Source organism: Neophocaena asiaeorientalis, unplaced genomic scaffold (genome assembly GCF_003031525.2).
Source record: "Neophocaena asiaeorientalis asiaeorientalis breed wild unplaced genomic scaffold, Neophocaena_asiaeorientalis_V1.1 scaffold40, whole genome shotgun sequence".
Classification (NCBI taxonomy): Eukaryota; Metazoa; Chordata; class Mammalia; order Artiodactyla; family Phocoenidae; genus Neophocaena; species Neophocaena asiaeorientalis.
In genome coordinates this window covers 11,400,932-11,420,557 of record NW_020185335.1, presented here as the reverse complement: position 1 = coordinate 11,420,557, position 19,626 = coordinate 11,400,932, and the positions used below count along the sequence as shown (strand labels likewise).

Below are 19,626 nucleotides of genomic sequence, written 5' to 3'. Positions count from 1 at the left end.
GCGGGGGGAGGGGAGGACGGGCGGCTTGACGCGCCGCTGCACTGCATGCCTGCCCGTGGGAGCCTCGCGGTCCCCTCCACTCGCCTCAGACCGGCCCGGCTCCCGGCTGGTGTCCCCGCCTGGCCCTCTCTGCGTGTTGACACGCTTCGGTAGCTTGCTCCATTTCACCGTTTTCTTTATCTGAAATACACTTTAACGGAGTCAAACCATATGCCTGGCCCTGGCCCTCCGCCTCCGGACAGACCGCAGTTTTCGGGTCTGTTCCCAGAGGGAGCTGGTATCAGATCTTAAGGGACCTCGGTTCTCTTCCCCGTCTCGGTCTGTACGCATTGCTCCACTGATTTTTCAAAAATGCGGGGTAAGAAGCTCGTCGGCAAGTTGGGTTCGGGAGGCTCTGGTTGACTCTCAGAACCAGAATGCCTTTCAGACCTGTAGAATCTTAAAATCTTGCCTTGCACCGTCCTGAATGTGCTGCGTGAGACGGTTATACGCCGTCTACATGTGTTCATTAAGATGTTTACCCCTTGTTTGGGTTAGAGCCCCTGAGACTTATGGCCTGTTTGCCTATGCAGATTAAGTTAAATATTTACAGTTACTTTAGATTCTGAAGGACACTTCCAAGTGTCCTTTGAGAGTGGCTTAAGATTTGAGTTGAACTGGAGAGTTCCGTTTCCTATGGCCCTTTAGTCTCGATTGTGCTGGTAAGTAGCGCTCTCACTTCAAGGTCTCAGTTTGCCTGAGTATAAAAATGAGGGGTTTGGAGAACAGTGACTCTTCCCAACCTTTAATCTGCAGCACCCATTTTATTTATATATTTTTTAACTTGAGAGCTTTGTTAAGGTAAAGTTACATACCATAAAATTCAACTGCTTTAAGTGTACTTATTCAGTATTTGTTGGTAGTTGTTTTAGTAAATTTGCAGAGTTCTGCAACCACTATAACCCAGTTTAAGGTGACATCCCCCAAAGATGGCTGGTGCCCATCTGCAGTCACTGCCTATTTCTTACGCCAGCTCCAGGCAACCACTAATCTATTTCCTGTCTCCTTAGATTTGTCTTTTCTGAATATTTCGTGTATTCAGGTGAGATCGTATGTGGCCATTGTGTCTGGCTTCTTTTGTTTCGCGTACTCTTTTCAGAGTTCATGTACATTGTACCCTGTATCAGTAAGTCATTCCTTTTTTTAAAACTGAAGTAGGGTTGATTTACAATGTTGTGTTACTTACAGGTGTACAGCAGTGATTCATTTATACATATATATATTCTTTTTCAAATTCTTTTCCATTACAGGTTATTCCAAGATATTGAATATAGTTCCCTGTGCTATACAATGGGTCCTTGTTTATCTATTTTATATATAGTAGAGTGTATCTGATAATCCTAAACTCCTAGTTTATGCCTTCCCCCAATACTTCATTCCTTCTTATGGCCCAGGAATATCCCAGTGTATGGATATAAGACATTTTGTTTATCCATTCATGCAGGACACTTTTTTGGGGGTGAGGGTGGGGCTGTGTGGCGTGTGGGATCTTAGTTCCCGACCAGGGATCTTACCCGAGCCCCATGCAGTGGAAGCGCGGAGTCTTAACCACTGGACGGCCAGGGCAGTCCCCTGGATGCTTTTCTCAAATAAAATGTTACGTTTCCATGTATGATGCAGATGGCCAGAGCCCTTTTTGTTAGAGGTGGCAGCAGGGGTGGCGGGTGGGACTCTTGCCCATAAGCTGTCTCAATGGTGCGCCCCAAGTATCCTTTATATCCCTTGTATTATAAGGCTTATAGTTATAATTGATTATAAGGCTTATAATCAAGAGTTGGTTGCATCTATAAATAAAGAAATTCTGGTTCAGTGCTTGCAGAGCCTTAGAAGCACCTAGGGTCCTATGGGATCAAGCAGGCTCTCTTCTGAAGAGTCAGGAGGTTTTAGCGTTCCCTTCCCATCCACGTGTTGTTTGATCGCATTTTCTGTCGGTCTGGTGGTAGATAGTTCTTGCCCCGCCTGCTGCCTCTTTCATTTGTGTGGCAGCCACAGTAAGTGCCACAGATAGTGAGGGGCCGCAGGCCTGGGCAGACTACACGTGGCTCCTAGCGTAGCGCTTTAAGTGGAACTGGGGTGGGCGTGTGTTTGCATCTGCCCCCTGACACCAGGGGAGAGTTAAGGTACTGGTTATATTTTGGAACAACTTGGCAACTCCAGCCCTCGGTGACTTGAAATATTAAGAACGGGAGGCTGGACCTTGGTTTCTCAGTGTTTGGCCTGAGTCAGGTTAGGGAGACCGATTTCCTCCTTCCTGTGGCCTAATCGGTTTTGACACGCTGAGAAATCTGTTAACTTGGTTTATTAATATTGAGAATGTCTTTTTGCTTAAGAAAATGAGTTTCAAGTAAAATGAGGAAAGTACTAGCCTTATACGGGGCTGGCCAGTACTGGATGGCTGAAGGGTCAAGAGAATAAGGAGACAGGAGCCACATCTGAGAAAGAATAGGCAGTAAAAGCAGTGTGGACCACGACGGTCCTTCACTTGGGCGCTCTTGACTCTTGGGGCTGAATTGCTTGTGTTTTTTCCCCCTAAGAAACCGACTAATGGACAGAATGTGCCAGAATGAATGGTTCAGTCAGGCTTAAGAATACACCTTTGTTTTGGCGTGGTCTGGCATCTCTTAAATGTTAGCCTGCTAAACAATGGTAATACAGTCAAGTATTCAGTTAGTTACAAAAGTGGTATTTTTACAGTCAAATTTTAATTGAACTGAGTGGTATCCTTCCATAGCCTAAACAGTTCAACTTTCTCTGGATCTATTTCAGTAAAGGGTCATTAAATAGCAAGGCACATCTTCATAATAAGACGACTATCAGGTGATACAAGTCATTTCCTCTCATCTGAATTGTGTTCTTTAATTATTTGCAAAGAAATCATTTTGGATGTACTTTAGCTATACGGGGTATCATAATCTAGTGATACCCTTTTATAATGCAAAGTAGAAGGTTCTCAGGGCTGTAAGGAATGTTAGCTGTCACTTGCCCAAGTAATACATCTCCTCTACCTTGTCTCCCTTTTATACACGTCTCATTAAATATTATTCCTGGCATTGTATTTTTTGAGCTGTTTATTTTACATTTAGTATTTAATGTCAAATATTTTTTGATTGTACCTTTATTGGAGGCATAATGATACTTATTTATGGAAAATCCATAATTTTGTAAATACCATCTTTTAGGGTGTACCTTTGTATGCAAAGATAACCAGGTCTTCTACGTTAAGAATTTATAGAAATTAAATCCAGTAAACGCTTAGTGGATCCAGTAACAGCCCTAACCAGGCCCTATGAGTAAGTGATATTACAGATGATAAACTCGTTCAGAATGTACTAGCTAAAAGCATAGCCTTAAGCTAGAAGGTAGACACAGAGATTTTTGAAAACAATTCCTAGGAAATAGATCCCTTTTAAGCGCTGCTATATGTACAAATAAAATTACATTTTTAACATATTTTGACTTTGTGCCGCTGTCTTACCGGAAAATTTGTTTTTCTATAAAATTTATTTTAAAAGATTTATTAAAGTATTTAAATAATACGTTTTATCTAATTTAAAAGTGTAACATGTGCTCTTTGTGAAAAGGTATGAATAGAATTAAGAACATAACTACCTGTAATCATAATATCGGAAGGTAATAGAATCGTTGGTACCGTTTTGGTGGATAGTTTTTCATGTTCTTTTTTCCTTGTGCACATAGATACATATTTAAAAATCAAGATTTGGATCACACTGTACATGAACTGTTTTACTTAATATTTCATTAACATTTCCCCCATATTCTTTGGGAAATATATTAGTTTCCTATGGCTGCTGTGTCAAATTTCTATAAACTTGGTGGCTTAAAACAACACAGATTTATTCTCTGGCAGTTCTGGGGGTCGGTAGTCTGAAGTCAGTCTCACGGGGCTGAAGTCAAGGTGTCAGCTTCATTCTTTCTGGAAGTTCCAGGGGAGAATGTGTTTCCTTCCCTTTTCCAGCATCCAGAGGCACCTGCATTCTTTAGCTCCTGACCTCCTCCTGTATCACTTCAACCTCATGTTTCCGTCATCAGTTCCCTGCCTCCCTCTTATAAAGACTCTTGTAATTACATTGGACCCACCTGGATCGTCCAGGACACTAGACATCCTTAGTTTAGTTACACCTGCAAAGTCCCTTTGGCCATATGAAGTAACATTTATAGGTTCTGGGGATGAGAATGTGGACATCTTTGGGGGACCATTATGCAGCCTTCCAAAGGACCATAGTTTGAAATTGCTGCGTTGCAACTGCTGCACTAATTATTTAGCTAGTCCCCTATTGCATTTAGGTGGTCTGTAATTTTTCCCAGTTAAAATCCTTGGACATAAAATTACTGTATGCTTTCAGGTTTATACTCCCGTGGATTTTAGAAAAGCAGGGTAACCCACCTCGTAAGAGGGTGGCCTCTGGAGCCAGACCACCCAAGTTCCCAGCCCAGCTTCCCCAATTACTGGCGGGGTGACTCCAGGCAAGGTGCTGAGCCACCGTGGGCCTCAGTTTTCTCATCTGAAAATGGGGGGATGGGTGGGAACAGGTTGTCGTGGGATTAAGTGAGTTCATACGTGCGCGCTACTAGGATGACGCCTGCCACGTGACAAATGCTCGGTAACTGTTAGTTGCTGTTGTCGCTGAAGTTATTAGACTACATGTTCTTTACGTCCATATATTGGCAGATTTCTCTAAAAGGTCCTAAGAGTGTTTTACATTCACTAGCAGCCCATGAGAGTACTCGTTTTATTGGGTTGAATTCTTAAACATGATTTTATTTTATACTCAATTTTTGTCGAAATGTTACTTGATTTTTATAATGTAGACTATAGAGGCACTGGGGTTAATTTTAGCAGCTGTTTACTATCTCAGTTCCTTAATTCCTTAGAATGAGAAATACTTTTAATTTCTCTTTGACTGGCTCGGTCCATCTCTTGGTGTGTTCAGATATCATTCTGTGTGACAGGTGATGGGTGTAAACCTATTTGATAAGGTCCGTGGTCTGGCTGTGCACACATGGGTCTGTGCAGAGTGAGTCTCACAGAAGAGGCTTAAAGTTGCCCCCACCCCTCCACCACATTTTCTTCTTACAAATTATTTTATTTATTTTTGGCTGCGTTGGGTCTTCGTTGCTGCCCGCGGGTTTTCTCTAGTTGCGGCGAGCGGGGGCTACTCTTCGTTGCGGTGCGCAGGCTTCGCATTGCGGTGGCCTCTCTTGTTGCGGAGCATGGGCTCTAGGCGCACGGGATTCAGTAGTTGTGCCACATGGGCTCAGTAGTTGTGGCTCGCGGGCTCTAGAGTGCAGGCTCAGTAGTTGTGGCGCACGGGCTTAGTTGCTCCGCGGCACGTGGGATCTTCCTGGACCAGGGCTCGAACCCGTGTCCCCTGCATTGGCAGGCGGATTGTTAACCACTGCACTTCCAGGGAAGTCCTCCACCACATTTTCCAATTCATACTCCCACCCTCCTGCGGGCAGCGCTAGCAACTGAGACTAAATGTAGGACCTTTTTTTTGTGTGTGTGCATATTTTGGAAACCATTCAACCTGCCAGAAAGGGTCCAAGAACAATAGAAGCCCTTTTTTCCCTCTGAACAATTTGAAAGTAAGTTGCAGACCTGACGTCCATTACCCCTGGATACTTCAGTGGGCATTTCCTGCAAGCAAGGACCTTTTTATGCAGTCACGGCACAGCCTTCAAAATCCAGCAGTTAGTCTTGATACGCCACTGCTAGCTGATCACAGGTTGGCCCCATTCAGGTTTTGCCAGTTGTTCATTCCAGTAATGTACTTACAGTAAAGGGATCCAGTTCAGAGTCTTGAGTTGCAGTTAGCGGTCATGTCTCTTGAGTCGCCTTCAATCTCAGCCATTCCTTGACTTTCATTACCTCAGTACTTATGGAAATTCTATGCGAGTTGTTTTGAAAAATGTCCCTCGATTGGGGTCCTGATGTTTCCTTAGGATCTGATTCAGGTTGTGCGTCTTTGGCAGGAGCCCCTCAGGTGACGCCAGGCTCTTCCAGTGCGTCTGCCCGGCGGACCTGGGTCCATTTGTCCCATCGCTGGTTAACTTGATGAAGCGTCTCCATTGTAGGGTTACCCTATTTCCTTTAGTAAATCAGGATTTTGCTGGGAGCCATTCTGAGCCCATGTGAATAACTTATTCCTCTTCACAGTTTAAGTTTATTATACATGTATATGCTACAGTGGACTCATGGTTTCCTGTTGTGTTCAGTGGATCGGGTTCTGTTACGTTCATTATTTACTTTGATGCTCAGATTGTCCCGTGCTGGCCTCTGTGTCCCTTTGACACGTCCCCACCATTCTTTGAGCTTTTCCTTACTTTCTGGCACAAGAAGATGTTCCAGACTCATCTCTGTTTACCCTGCCCAGCCTGGAACTAGCTCTCTCTCCAAGGAGCCTGGTTTCTTTTAGTGGAGAATAGTTATTTAGAAAACCAGTTCTGGGTTCCCTCCTGTTGGGATATCACTGCCCCTGTGTCCTTTCAGCAGACAGAGCTAGGAAATACATGTATGTGTGTTTGTGTATTTTTCTACATCTGTCTGTATATTGAAAACCTTGAGTTCACACCAGTACTTCCAGTTTTATTCTGATCCTGCATGGTTCATTCCAGTTTTTCCCCTTTCATATTTGAGACTTCCTTCCCTGTCAGTGAGAAATCTGCCTCCCATTATCCACAGAATATTTATTTGATCAAATCAGTGTCCCTTCGTCACTGCCGGCGCCTCACGCAGGCTCTGACACCCCTCGCCAGGGGCCTCTCCCCTCAGCCTCCGTCACTCCGCGCCAGGCCGCTGCAGCTCTCCCACCGCTGCCTCCTTCTTGTCCTCGGCCGATTATTTTTATAGAAAGTGTTTTCTTTTCCTGTTGTGTCTGTGCTCCCCTTCTCTGTGCTCACCTTACGCTTGTTGCTGCGAACGTGTTGGCCACTAGATGGTGAGCCCGTCTTGGGGACACACTCTCCAGGGCTGAACTGTGGAGTGAGAGCGGGACGCAGCCGTTGTGCACGCGGTCGCGGGGTGCCTTCAGAGCGCTGCGGAGGAGTCGGGGGAGCCGTATCTTTAAAACAAACAGGCCAAGGGTGCAGAGGTCGGTAGGCGGTGGCCGGTCTTCCCTCCCCAGCGCCCACGCCATCACTCACCGGCCTCTAGGTCCCCCGTGGCATTTTTCTTTTCCTCAGTGCAAATTTATGTTTTGAAGCTCTCTCTTTCTGGGACTGGGAAACGTAGAAACCTCCATATCTGTTGTCACTCCTGAAAAAGAGTGTCTTCCTAGAACCCAGATTTTAGTTCACCTTTAAAGAACAGAAGCAGGTCAACCAGGTCCAGATAGGGAGTGTCTCCTTGTTCCCGTCCTTCCCAACCTTCTCGTTCCTCCCCCTGCATGGGGATTGTCCTCCTGAGGGTGTCTGCTTTCCAGCCCCTGTGGTTTGGAGACTCCTCTAGTGTGGCCCTCTGGTGAGAGGTTCAGTGACCTTTCAATTACTAAACCAGTGACCGCTGTTCATTATGGAAATGTTTCCCCTAATTTGGGGGTTTTGACCTCCCTCTTCCCCTCTGCCCTGAGCCATGCCCCCCCGGCTCTCATGCTCGCCCGAGAGCACTCAGGTCCTGCCCGTGCTTCCTGAGCCGGCTTTTCCTGCAGCCTCCGCCATCCCGTTTGGGGCAGACGCCCTGGGCGTTGGGCCGGAGGCCTTGGTGCTGTCCCTGCCTCCTCACGGGCGCGCCCCACATCTGGTCGTCAGCGGAGCCTGTCCGCTCTGCCTTCGCCTCCCCTGCCCCTCCCTGGCCCAAGCCACCCTCTTCACAGGGGCCTTCCAGGGGTCCCCCGCTTCCGCCTGTGTCCGCTCCACATGGAGGCTGGAGCGAGCCGGCCGGTGAGGCTCCTTTGCTCTGCTCACGCTCTCCCTGCCCGTTCAGCGCTAGGGCACGGGCCTCTCACCTCCCCGCCGAGGTCCCCTTCCCTCGCCCCTGGCCTCTGCTCTTCCTGGCACACACCAGGCGTGTCCTCGCTCGGGCTCCTGCCCTTGTCTCCCCAGCGCCCGCGGCACCCTTCCCCAGGGGGCTTGGCGAGCGCCGCGCTTCCATCGGGTCTTCACTCAGAAGTCCCCTTCCAGAAGCTTCTGCAGCACTCTGTCTCAGCTTCACCCCTCCGCCTGACTTGTCGCATCCCCCTTATTTCTTTTCTCTGCTTTCAAAATACAGCATTTATCACCAGCTAAATGCCACGTCTTCTCCTCATCGTGCGTGATACCTGTCTCCCCCTGAAAGGGCCGCTCCACGAGGCAGAGATTTCGGTCGTCTTGTGCTCACTGCTCTGCGGGGCGGCCGGAGCAGTGCCTGGCTCTGGGGCTCCGGGGAAATGGTTGGAGCTCCGCTGGCGCCCTGAGCGGCTGTTTCCGCCTGTCGCTGGCCCTGCTGTTCAGCCCCGCGCCTGCCTCAGCGCCCGCCCTGTCCCCCTCTCCAGCCTGGCTCCGCTCGCTGGCTGCTCCTGCGCGCTCCCTGCGTTTCCTCGCCGGGACGTAGCTCTGCTCAGGATGCGCCGCTTCTCCTTCCGTATTTCCACGCTTCCAGCCCTGCGGGGGTAGAGTCGGCCAGAGCCAGCTGCCAGCCCCCTCTCCCGAAGGCTCCTCCGTCCGTCCCCCTTCCCCGCGCGGGCCCTGTGCCTCTCCTTTGCTGTCGTCCTTTCCTGCGCTTGGCTTGGCCGTTGGCGTTTGTGCTTGGCCTCCTTGCAGGCTCCCACCTGGAGGGCTGCGTCCCTCACCTACTAACAACACGTGTTTCCTCTGTAACCCCTGGCAATGTCTGAAACTTGGTTATTAGCACTTCATAAATTTGTACCATGTAGTGAGTAAATTAAGGTAGACTGTCTTACGATCATGCAGTGTCCTGTTTTCCAAAGACCTAAAAACTTTCCTGTTTCTATTTGGAAGAGAACTGATTACTTCAGTCATTTTAAAATTTCAGAGTCCCTGACCTTTTCTTTCCGTTTCTCTTTCTTTTCAAGTCAGGCTCCTGCCCTCAGCTGTGAGAGAACATCAGCCATCTCTCCCCCACAGGCTGATTGTAAGTTCACTGTCTTTACCTGTGTGTGAATTATTTTGGAACAGGTTTAATTGAAGTTGATGTAACTCAACTTGTTAGATCTAATATTTGCTCACTAGTATGGCTCACTGATATTTGCGTTATATCCAGTCCAAATGTGTCATAGATTCTTCTTCTTTTTTTAAAGCTATCTATCTTACGTTTGGTAGTGTAAAGATGTGTCATAGATTCTTTAGCATTCTGTTTTTATTTTATTTTTTTTAATTGCCTTAACTGAGACCCATTTAAATCTTTTCACTGTAAGTTCATTTCCTATGAACGTAAGAGCTCTTATCGCCAGTGGTTAGCTTTCTCTACTTTGACCCGTAATACTATAATTAAGTCAGCTATATACTTCAGATAGTTGTATTCTGTGATACTGCCGCGGGTATCAAGTATGAACAAGAACTTGGGCCTCACTCCCAAGCGGCTTTGCTGTAAAATAGGTCGGAGTGACTGTTGGTGTCCCCTGTTGCTTTTCTTCCATCTTTCTGTTCTGGTCTTTGTTTTCAAGTTCTTTGTTTATATGCCTGGCATTCTCATTGTTCTTCATGTTGCTGTGGAAATAAGTTTTAATATTTCATTTCTATCTGATTAACTCTGTTCCACCAACCTTGGTCTCCAGTTGCAGAGATAGGCCTGCTTTTCAGGTTGGTTTGTTATTATAACAATGAATGTCCTAATGATTGAACTTCAAAAATTGTTTAGATACTCTTAACCCCTTACTTTTCTTTTCCTTTAATAAATTTATTTATTTGTTTATTTTTTGGCTGCGTTGGCTCTTTGTTGCTGCGCACGGGCTTTCTCTAGTTGCGGTGAGCGGGGCTACTCTTCGTTGTGGTGTCTGGGCTTCTCATTGCGGTGGCTTCTCTTGTTGCGGAGCGTGGGCTCTAGGCACGTGGGCTGCAGTAGTTGTGGCTCGCGGGCTCTAGAGCGCAGGCTCAGTAGTTGTGGCGCATGGGCTTAGTTGCTTCGCGGCATGTGGGCCCTTCCCAGACCAGGGCTCGAACCCGTGGCCCCTGCATTGGCAGGCGGATTCTTAACCACTGCGCCACCAGGGAAGCCCAAACCCTTACTTTTCTTTATCAGTGCTTTCCTGTTTATAGAAGCACACATGAATAGTTCCAGAAAGCACAGTCTCCTTGTTGTTCTCAGGTACCAGCTTCTGCCGGAAGAATAGGTTTAACACCCTGACATCCCTCTCTTGAAAGGGGGCTAACTCCTTGTCCTGCGTGTTTTCTTTTTAGAAACAAGTAGGAATGGAAGGCCTGTCTGTCTCATTGGTCTGTCTTCCCCCTGCTGGATTATTTATGTTTCTGGCGTGAGCTGTGCAACTGAGTTTTCTGGGCTTGTTGTTTTATCACTGCTCCGCTCTTCATTGTGAAGAATTACGATTTTCCTTACCATTCAGATACTTTGAAGGGTATTCGTGCTCACACGCAGTTTAATACTCAGCCGTTTTCGTTGGCAACAGCTTTTACCTCACGAACTGTCCTCTCATGTCACTCCAAGTAAAGAGAGAATTTGATTTTATAGCATATTCAGCAGGTTGAAGATCTTTAAGTTGGGGCTTCAGGTAAAATACACTTAGTGACAATAAAAACTCTTCTGTGCTCTCTTCATAGAATTGGCAGAAAGTATTTCAAAATCTGAAGAGGCGTAGTTTGAGTAATTTTAGACCATTTATGTCGTCTCTTAAAGAAGGTGGTAAGTACATGACTTGCATGGAAATTAGTTTGCTCTTAGGTGTTAATTTTACAGCAGAAAGTAAGGGTGTATACCAAGCTTTTGCCTGAAAAATCGGTGAAATTTATCGGGAATTAAAAGTACTGACTGGGGAAATGCCCTGGAAATGAAGAGCTGCAAATGATGGGAAAATACAGCATCTGAAACAGAGGCGTAGTAAGGACCATAGGCAGAGGGTCATGGTTCCTCCTCCTCCGTGGTGCTGGGTGCTCAGGGCCAGTGTGCTTAATATTCCTGGGGTTATTTGTCATCCTTATTTTTCTCGTTTATTTTATCCTATTTTATTTTTGAAGCCATCTTAAAACTTTTTTTCCCCCTGAAAGAAGTGAGGAGTAACTAAATAAAAGTGAAATAATAAGATGCTCCATGGTTGTGTCATACACTTATTTTGTCTTGTAGCTGGTGTGTCTTTTTGACCCTCTTATCTAAATTGCAGGGATCACTAACCCTCCCGGCTCTGTCAGCGCACTGCTCATGTCTCTGCGCTTGCTTTGTTTTATAGACTGGCTCACGGAGTGATCACTCATCCCCGCTGGACTTTGGTTCTGTGGTGCAGATGGAGCGTAGGACTCAGGTGTCTGGGCCAGAGTGAGCGAAGCCTGAGGCCCAAGATGGAGAAGAAACGAAGAAAGAAATGAAAGCCTCTTTTCAGGCCAAACCACAAAAGGCCATGAAATTTAACTTTTATTTACCTTGGACTAGACTGTAAAATGGCCGATCAGTAATGTTTCCGCTTTTAGCTGAAACAAAAATTAACTTATAATCAAGGAAGAAAAAAGTGCGATTTGAATTTATGCGATTTTATGACCGTATTCACTCATGACCATGAAGCTTGTCCACATCTGGCTGCTTCTGCTGGTGGTTTTGCTCTGTGGGAAGAAACATCTGGGTGACAGGCTGGAAAAGAAATCTTTTGAAAAGGCCCCATGCCCTGGCTGTTCCCACCTGACCTTGAAGGTGGAGTTCTCCTCAACAGTTGTGGAATATGGTAATGATATTATTTTAAATGTCAGGGAGTTCCCCCCACCCCCAATGCGGTTTTTTTCAGATTTATTGTAAACATCAGCTTTTGCCAAAAACAATAAATTTCGAATGGGCTGAGTGCATAGTGTTTGGATATTAGTTCTGCTGAAGTTTGTTTTTCCAGTATAATTAGCTTATATGAAGGAAGTCAGTTGACATTCTGAATTATTTCCCTAAAACTGGATTCCATGGAACAGATGTCATTGTAGCTGGTGAGGGTGGGGACTTTGGAGGGGCTGAAAGTTTATGTGACCAGTTGTGGATAACTAAGCAATTAGTCTTACATAATCTGCTCTACATTTTGTTACTGTTTTCAGTAAAATAAAACTGAGCCTTCACTTCTCTGAATTCCTTCTTCCTGTTTGAAAACCTTGCATGCATTTCTCTGCCGTACACTCAAATTTCTGTTAATGTTTGGTTTTTGAAAAATAGCTCAGGTATCTGATTCTAAGTGATGTGTCCTGTGATCAGTGGGGTTCATCCACATCGTTTTAACTCAGAGCTCTGGAAACTGCCATCCAGGGTGTTGAAAGTAGTCTGTTTGTTTACTCCTCCTTCTACTAGGTTTTATGATATGTAAGCTTTCTTTTACCAGGGAAGTTTTAGATTAAGTATAATCTAATGTCATAATATAGGTACGTAAATTCTCACTTTTATTTTGTGGTCATTGATTGCAGAGTATATCGTGGCTTTCAATGGGTACTTTACAGCCAAAGCTAGAAATTCATTTATTTCAAGCGCCCTGAAGAGCAGTGCAATCGACAACTGGAGAATTATACCTCGAAACAATCCATCCAGTGACTACCCTAGTGATTTTGAGGTGATTCAGATCAAAGAAAAACAGACAGCGGGGCTGCTAACGCTTGAAGACCATCCAAACATCAAACGGGTAACACCCCAACGGAAAGTCTTTCGTTCCCTCAAGTATACGGAGTGTGAGTACCGTGACCTTGGGCTGGTCTGTATCCATTTCTGCTGCGCTGGGAATAGGGGGAGGATGTGCGTGTTCACACGTGGCAGAATTTGAAAAGCAGTACCGTGAAGATTCCTGTCCCTCCGTCTAGTTTCATCAGCCGTGAACCTTTTCCTGGCAGGAATTGAAAAAACCAAAAAGAGACTTTGTGCTTCTGATAGAAACAAATAGTGCAGGTTTGCGGTAGAGGGTGGTGGTTGTGTCTGTCGTGTGGGAAGTGATTTTCACCAGGTTCCTCTCAAAGCGTTCAGGCTTTGAGGCCCTGACGCCCCTTGACACTCTGTAACGAAGACGGTGTCTTTGAGTCTCCTTTTTATTTGCATTTTGCTTCTTTCAGCGCATGTTTTTATTTTTGAAGGCATCTCGCAAAACACCTCTTCCTTGGGTTTCATTTTGCATTTCTCAGACCCTCCCAACAGTGCACCATCGCGCCTCCGCTGGGCTTGTTTATGCTGGGAGCTGGGCAGGGGCAGTGATGGAAGGAATTTGCTGAGTCCCTTTGAGCTCCAGGGCTTACTCTCCTATAGTCCTTACAACTCGGGCCTGTCGGGATAAGTTTATCCTCAGATAACAAGTTGCATATTATTGCATAGTATTTTCCAAAGCAAATGTATTACCAAAAGAAAGGGTTTTTTCCCCCCCATTTGACATAAACTGGGGCAACAGATTGCTAGTTCCATTACCGTTTATTGTCATTTCTTTCATTAGATGGAAAAAGAAAATTTTGCTCTTCTTTTTTTGTCTGTCATATACTAGGCCTGAGAGCCTCTGAGGTTTCAGAAACACCCAGGGGACAAGCCTGGCTAATTTGCATCCTGTGACAGCCAGTTCCAGCGTCAGCTGTGGAATTCAGGTGTCTGGCTTCACAGAGCTCTCTCTGCTAGTCCACGTTTCGTGGTGCCTTTTCTCTTTGAAAAGCAATAACCTCAGAGCAATCCAGGAAGATAAAAGCAACCCAAAACTTGTACACTTAGCCAAATATATAAATTCGGCCTTTTTTATTTTTCAATCTTATCTTAAAGAGCTGCAGAATATTTTAGGAAACACAGAAGGGCTGATTTTAGCACAGGAAGCGTAGGGGCTCATGGTTGGGGTTCCCTTCTGTCTCCTCTCCACCACGGTTGTCAGATGCTGTGCTCGGCAGCCCGTAAGGAAATAGTATGTATCTCCTTCTTGTTAGCCGTGGCCTTCTGTGGTAAGCAAGTCCTCTTTAAGCTTCAGTGCTTCTCATCCAGAAAATGGAGATAATACCACCTACCTCAGAGTTCTTACAAAGGTAAAAGGAAGTAGTGCGTGTGAAGAGAGCTTAGCAGATTTCTTAGGCTGTTGTGAGCAGACATTAAATGTTCATTTTTTGGGAATTCCCTGGTGGTCCAGTGGATAGGACTCCGTACTTTCACTGCTGGGGCCTGGGTTCAATCCCTGGTCGGGGAACTAAGATCCTGAATACCACGTGGCATGGCCAAAAAAAAAAAAAAGTTCATTTTTTCTGTGGCTCTGTTGTTCAAAGGCTTTGCTTTATTTTGGGTTGGAATCTGTTACGCTCTGGATCCCATCCCTGGTCTCTCCATGGGCCGTAAGACAGAGCTAACCTGAGTTCCCCAAGACAGCACTGCAGGGTATTTCAAGGCTATCCTGGTGTCCCCCTTAACAGTTCCTTCTCTCCAGGATAATAAAAATATCCAGTTCCGGGCTTCCCTGGTGGCGCAGTGGTTGAGAGTCCGCCTGCCGATGCAGGGGACACGGGTTCGTGCCCCGGTCCGGGAAGATCCCACATGCCACGGAGCGGCTGGGCCCGTGAGCCATGGCTGCTGAGCCTGCGCGTCCGGAGCCTGTGCTCCGCAACGGGAGAGGCCACAACAGTGAGAGGCCCGCGTACAGCAAAAAAAAAAAAAAAAAAAATCCACTTCCTCCAGGGGTTACTAATATGACCTGGCGTCAAGTCCCCTCACCACTTTAATTGCTTTTCTTTGAATGCTTCCTGTTAACGACTGAAGCCAGAGTTGAATGCAGTCCTTCGGTTGCAGTCCAGTCTGCTGAAAGGAGAGCACAGCAGACCCGTCCTTAGTTCGAATACTGTCCTTCAGTCAGTGCCCAGGCTGCTGACCGAAGGAACAGAATCAACATGGGAGGTTCAGTATAGAATAATTTCAGTTGCAGTGTGCAAATAATTACTTAATAGAATTGACATGACTGTATATTTTTCCCGCTCCCTGTGCTTTCATGGGTGTAGCCTGGTGAGACTGGAAGGAAAGCTAAAGTAATTGGCTTTAGAAACAGAACCTCAGTGGTATAACAGATTTGCCCTTTAGAAACGGATGTGACATATGGTTTTTTCTTCATTATAGCATGGTTTTTGAAAGGTAAAGGGACAACCCTTGTGGTATTTCTTCTACTTTTTTCTTCCACTAAGAAAAAAAAAAAGTATTTACAGATAGTAAAATCCATGCTTTTTAGTGCACAGTTTGGTGAGTCTTGGTGAAAGTGTGCAGTCAGGTGCCCACCAGCAAAATCAAGATACAAGACAGTTCCATCACCCCCAGCAATCCCCCGAGCCCTCTGTTTTGCTTTTTGAAGGGGGACGTTCTAGCAGATACGCACACTGAGGACGTTGGGCGGGTCACAGTAGGAAAAGGTCAGAGCGAGGTGTCCTGGGATCACACGGCTTTTTCCTGTCCCAGGGATCACACTGTAAACGGTGAAGCGTCACCATTGCTTAGTGGACATTTTCTTATACTCCGCCCTCCCCACCCAACACACACACACTTCTGGTTCAGTGGGAGTAAGTGGCTGATGAAAAACCAGGCATTTCTTCAGCTTTATTATCATAGTTGACTTTATTTCTCCAGAAATGATTATCTTATCAGTCTTGCCCTGCCTTACATTGGTTAGAAAATTCCAGGTAAAGAACTAATTGGGAATAACATGGTGGCTAAGTGATATCCTCTGACTCTAGCCACGTGGAGAAGCTCCTTCTGGCCGAGGGGAGGGTATATCACCACCCTGCAGAAGGGATTTCAGACGGGAGTCATTGCACTGGGGGAGTGGCTGTTTCCCTGACAGGTACGCGTCCCCTGCGTTTCTGATCTTTCTCTCCTGTGGCTGCAGCTGACCCCGCCGCGCCCTGCAACGAGACCCGCTGGAGCCAGAAGTGGCAGTCGTCCCGCCCCCTGCGCAGGGCCAGCCTCTCCCTGGGCTCGGGTTTCTGGCACGCCACCGGGAGACACTCGAGCAGACGGCTGCTCAGGGCCATCCCGCGCCAGGTCGCCCAGACGCTGCAGGCCGACGTGCTGTGGCAGATGGGCTACACAGGTGGGCCTGTCAGCCGGGGTGGCCTCCCCTCCAGGGCCTCACGGGCCTGTCCTTCTGCGGGTTGAGCTGGACGTAGTCAGCTGCCCCTGGTCTCTGGCTCCTGTTGTGGGGGGCGTCTGTTTCTGTGGCTCTTCTAATTGTTTAGTCCTGTTCACTTTTTGTGTCTTATTTCCCTGTACTGTTTCTGAGGTTACAAGGAGTAGATTGTGGAGTGTTTCTTTATTGTTGACACACGTGAACAGACACAGCACTGCCCCTGCCAGAGCTGACTGGCAGTCCAGCAGAGTTCTGTAATTTCCCAGGGAATGAGATCAAATCCAGAGATAGTTACCTTGATTTGGGCAGTCTCGTGAAATGGAGCACGTCCCTCCTGTGTGGTGCCCTGTGTTCGGCATGGCTAAGTGATCGACTGGCGAGGTTGCTACCTTTTGTTTCAGAACAGGAAACGATAGTAACGACCATATCCTGGGAAATAAAACTCACAACCCATCAGGTATTTTTTTCTTGCTGATACATCAGGGCAGAAGATTCCTGTTTTAACGAATGTGGAGGTTTGGACCCTAAATATCAGCCCATGTCTCTGGCGCCTCATACGTCACAGGTTGTCTCAGTGTCTTTCCATTTCTCCTTGGCTTAGAGACCCTTACCTTAGAGAACCCAAGACCTTCCCTTACCGCGCCTCAGACTTTACACCCGGGGGGCTGACATTTTATTAAACTATTGTCTCTTCTTGGTTTATCCTTTTAGGGGGAAAACTTCACAAAACAGAAGTTCTCTAATCATCAGAAAAGCATTTTTCCTTCCCCCCAAACCAGCTGGTTTCCAGTATTGTGTGCATTTTTAAAAAGTAAACGATACACTTTGTTGGTTATCTCAGTGTAATTGATTATTTAATGAAGTACTGATACATAAATACAACCCTCATACCAAAAAGACATTACCTTTGTTACTTCTGTTAGCCTTTCAGTGAGTATCTTGTCTTTTTTCCTACGTGTTTTCTAGAATTCCTTGATCTAACAGCATGAGTCATGTTTCCCATCGCAACAGATGGCTTTTGGCCAGTATCTGAAGTAGACTTGTTATCATAGAAAAGTGTGCAGTGCAGTGGGTTCTCCTTAAAGTGTGCTCTTCCCTGCGTGTGGTGGACAGCCCCTCTCTGCAGAGGCGCTGTCCGTTAGTGAGCAGCACGGAGTCCTGCTCGGGAGTAGAAGCGGCCCCCGCCCTCCCGGAAGTGAGAGCCCTTGTGGTGCCCTTCGCCCCATGGGCCTCTCTAAGGAGATGAGGGCGTAGAGACTTGGAGAAAGTTGCCCAGAGGGGAAAGTCAGTCATTGGTTGGAGGATCGGGAGAGGTGGTCCCCCCCACCCCCCTGAGAGCCGGTGACATTGAGGGGCGTCCGGAGGGACTTTCTGTGTGTCCTCAGGTCTCACTTAGCGGCAGGTGATGGTATTCCCCTGCTGTCCCCTCCTCTCCTGCGCACCTGGCCTACTGTGTGCCCTCTGGGCAGGCTTTGGCCCTGGGTCGCCTGTCATTCTCTCTGGGTCCCAAAGAGGGATGTATTTCATAAACGATGATTTCTCAAACACCATTGTGCTTTCTTTTTGGCATAAGGTGCTAACGTAAGGGTTGCCGTTTTTGACACCGGGCTGAGTGAGAAGCATCCCCACTTCAAAAACGTGAAGGAGAGAACCAACTGGACCAACGAGCGAACGCTGGACGACGGTGGGTGGCTGATGCCCTGAGAACCTGAGGGGGTGTTTTCCGGTCACCGGCGGGCTTCGCATCACTCCCGCCCTCCGTTTTCTCAGCTGAGAGGGTATTTTTCAGTGTAGACGCTTAAACAGTCCGTGCACAACAGTTACTCAGACCCAAGTTGTTTTGTGCCTTTTGACGGAAGCTTTCCAGAGTAGGTCGGGAGGTGAGTGAGGAGAGAGGGATGCCTGGTTTCGGAAGGGAACCTCCTTTTTGGGGGGTGAGCAGGAGTGGCTGCCCCCCGAGGTGGGGCTGGCGAGGCCGGAGAGGTGCTGGGGAGTCTGTGTCTCGGGCTCGGAGAATGAGCTCGTTTGAAATGCTGCGTCTTGGCACACGTTGTATCAGCTGTGTTTCGTGCCTTTTTCCTTTTGGACAACAGGGCTGGGCCACGGCACGTTCGTGGCGGGTGTGATAGCCAGCATGAGGGAGTGCCAGGGCTTTGCTCCGGATGCAGAACTTCATATTTTCAGGGTCTTTACCAACAACCAGGTAGGTGTTTTGAGGACCCCTGATACGTAAAGGGTTGATATTAAAATGTGAAAAGTCAAAACTCTAGAAAACGTGCTGCTTTAAAAGCAGCACATGTCTGCGATGCTGAGCTGCGGCTGGCGTCCCCGTGTGCCGTGCTGTCCCTCCCGTCCCTCCGCGGGGCGGCTTTGCCCTGCTCCCACCGCCCCCTTCGTCGGCCTCACTGGAACCCCAAAGACCCTGCTCCAAGGGGATTCCTTGACCTCCCATTTCTCCTGTCCCGCCGGCCGGCCCAGGGTTCCTGTCCACCATGTCTCGGGCACACTTCTTGTGCTGGAGAGAACAACCTCGTGTCTGTGTGTTTGCTGCCCCTGCTGGACTGACCGCCTTGAGGGTAGCCTCTGTGCCCAGCACCCAGTGTCGTGTTGGGTAACGTGGATTTGGAAGCTTGTTCCCTCACTCTGCATTTGGAAACGTTACTGAAAAAAGGGAGGGTCCTAGTATTTATTAACTGTTAAAATTTAATTTTTGCATAGGTAATACATAGTTCAAAAACATCAAAAGGCAACACAGGGATACTTCTCCCAGCCCTGTCCCCGTCCGACAGGTTCTCACCTTTACTTCCCCATGTTCCCTATGTGGTAGTTTCTTTTTTTCACATACCCACTCCTAGAACTTCTTTTGCACATTCAAGCAAATATAAATATATTGTTTTATTTTTAAAAGCCTTTAAAAAACATAATTCTTAATCATTATGTTGATTCTTTTTCCACCGTACGGTTTTTTTTTTAACATTTTGTATTTATTCACATATTTTGAATTTCCAGTGCTCTTTATTTCTGCCTGTAGATCTAAGTTTCCATATCACGTAATTTCCTTTCAGCATGAAGAGATGCTTTTAGTATTGCTTGTAATGCAGTCTAGTAGCTGTGATTTCTCCCAGCTTTAGTTATCTGAAAATATCTTTATTTCATCTTTATTCTCAAAACACTATTTTCACTGAATATAGAACTTTGGATTGAAAGTCTTTTCATTCCCTCCAGTGCTTATTTTATTGTTTTCTGTCATCTATTGTTTTTTACTCTTAAGTTTAATTTTGTACCTTACAAAACACGTGAATGGCGATACACAGAGTAATTTAACTTTTGTAAGGAAACTATGAGAGAAATAATAACTGTCAGAAGTAATTCTGTGAAATAACTTTCATTG

The 19,626-nt window shown here is 46.7% G+C and overlaps 1 protein-coding gene across 2 annotated transcripts in view; it reads left to right on the top strand.

Annotated features, from left to right (window-relative positions):
• The first annotated feature begins 9,048 nt into the window (after nt 1-9,048).
• The window catches only part of MBTPS1 (membrane bound transcription factor peptidase, site 1), a 40,267-nt gene continuing 29,689 nt past the window's right edge, over nt 9,049-19,626 (top strand). The window contains exons 1-7 of one of the 2 annotated variants that reach the window (XM_024735619.1): nt 9,049-9,127; nt 10,771-10,852; nt 11,394-11,879; nt 12,592-12,849; nt 15,996-16,199; nt 17,809-17,919; nt 18,329-18,438. In XM_024735619.1, coding sequence (XP_024591387.1) covers nt 11,711-11,879; nt 12,592-12,849; nt 15,996-16,199; nt 17,809-17,919; nt 18,329-18,438 — 852 coding nt within the window. In that variant the 5' untranslated portion in view covers nt 9,049-9,127; nt 10,771-10,852; nt 11,394-11,710. Of the gene's footprint in view, nt 9,128-10,770; nt 10,853-11,393; nt 11,880-12,591; nt 12,850-15,995; nt 16,200-17,808; nt 17,920-18,328; nt 18,439-19,626 lie in introns of those variants that run through there. The other variant, XM_024735620.1, reaches the window with a different exon arrangement.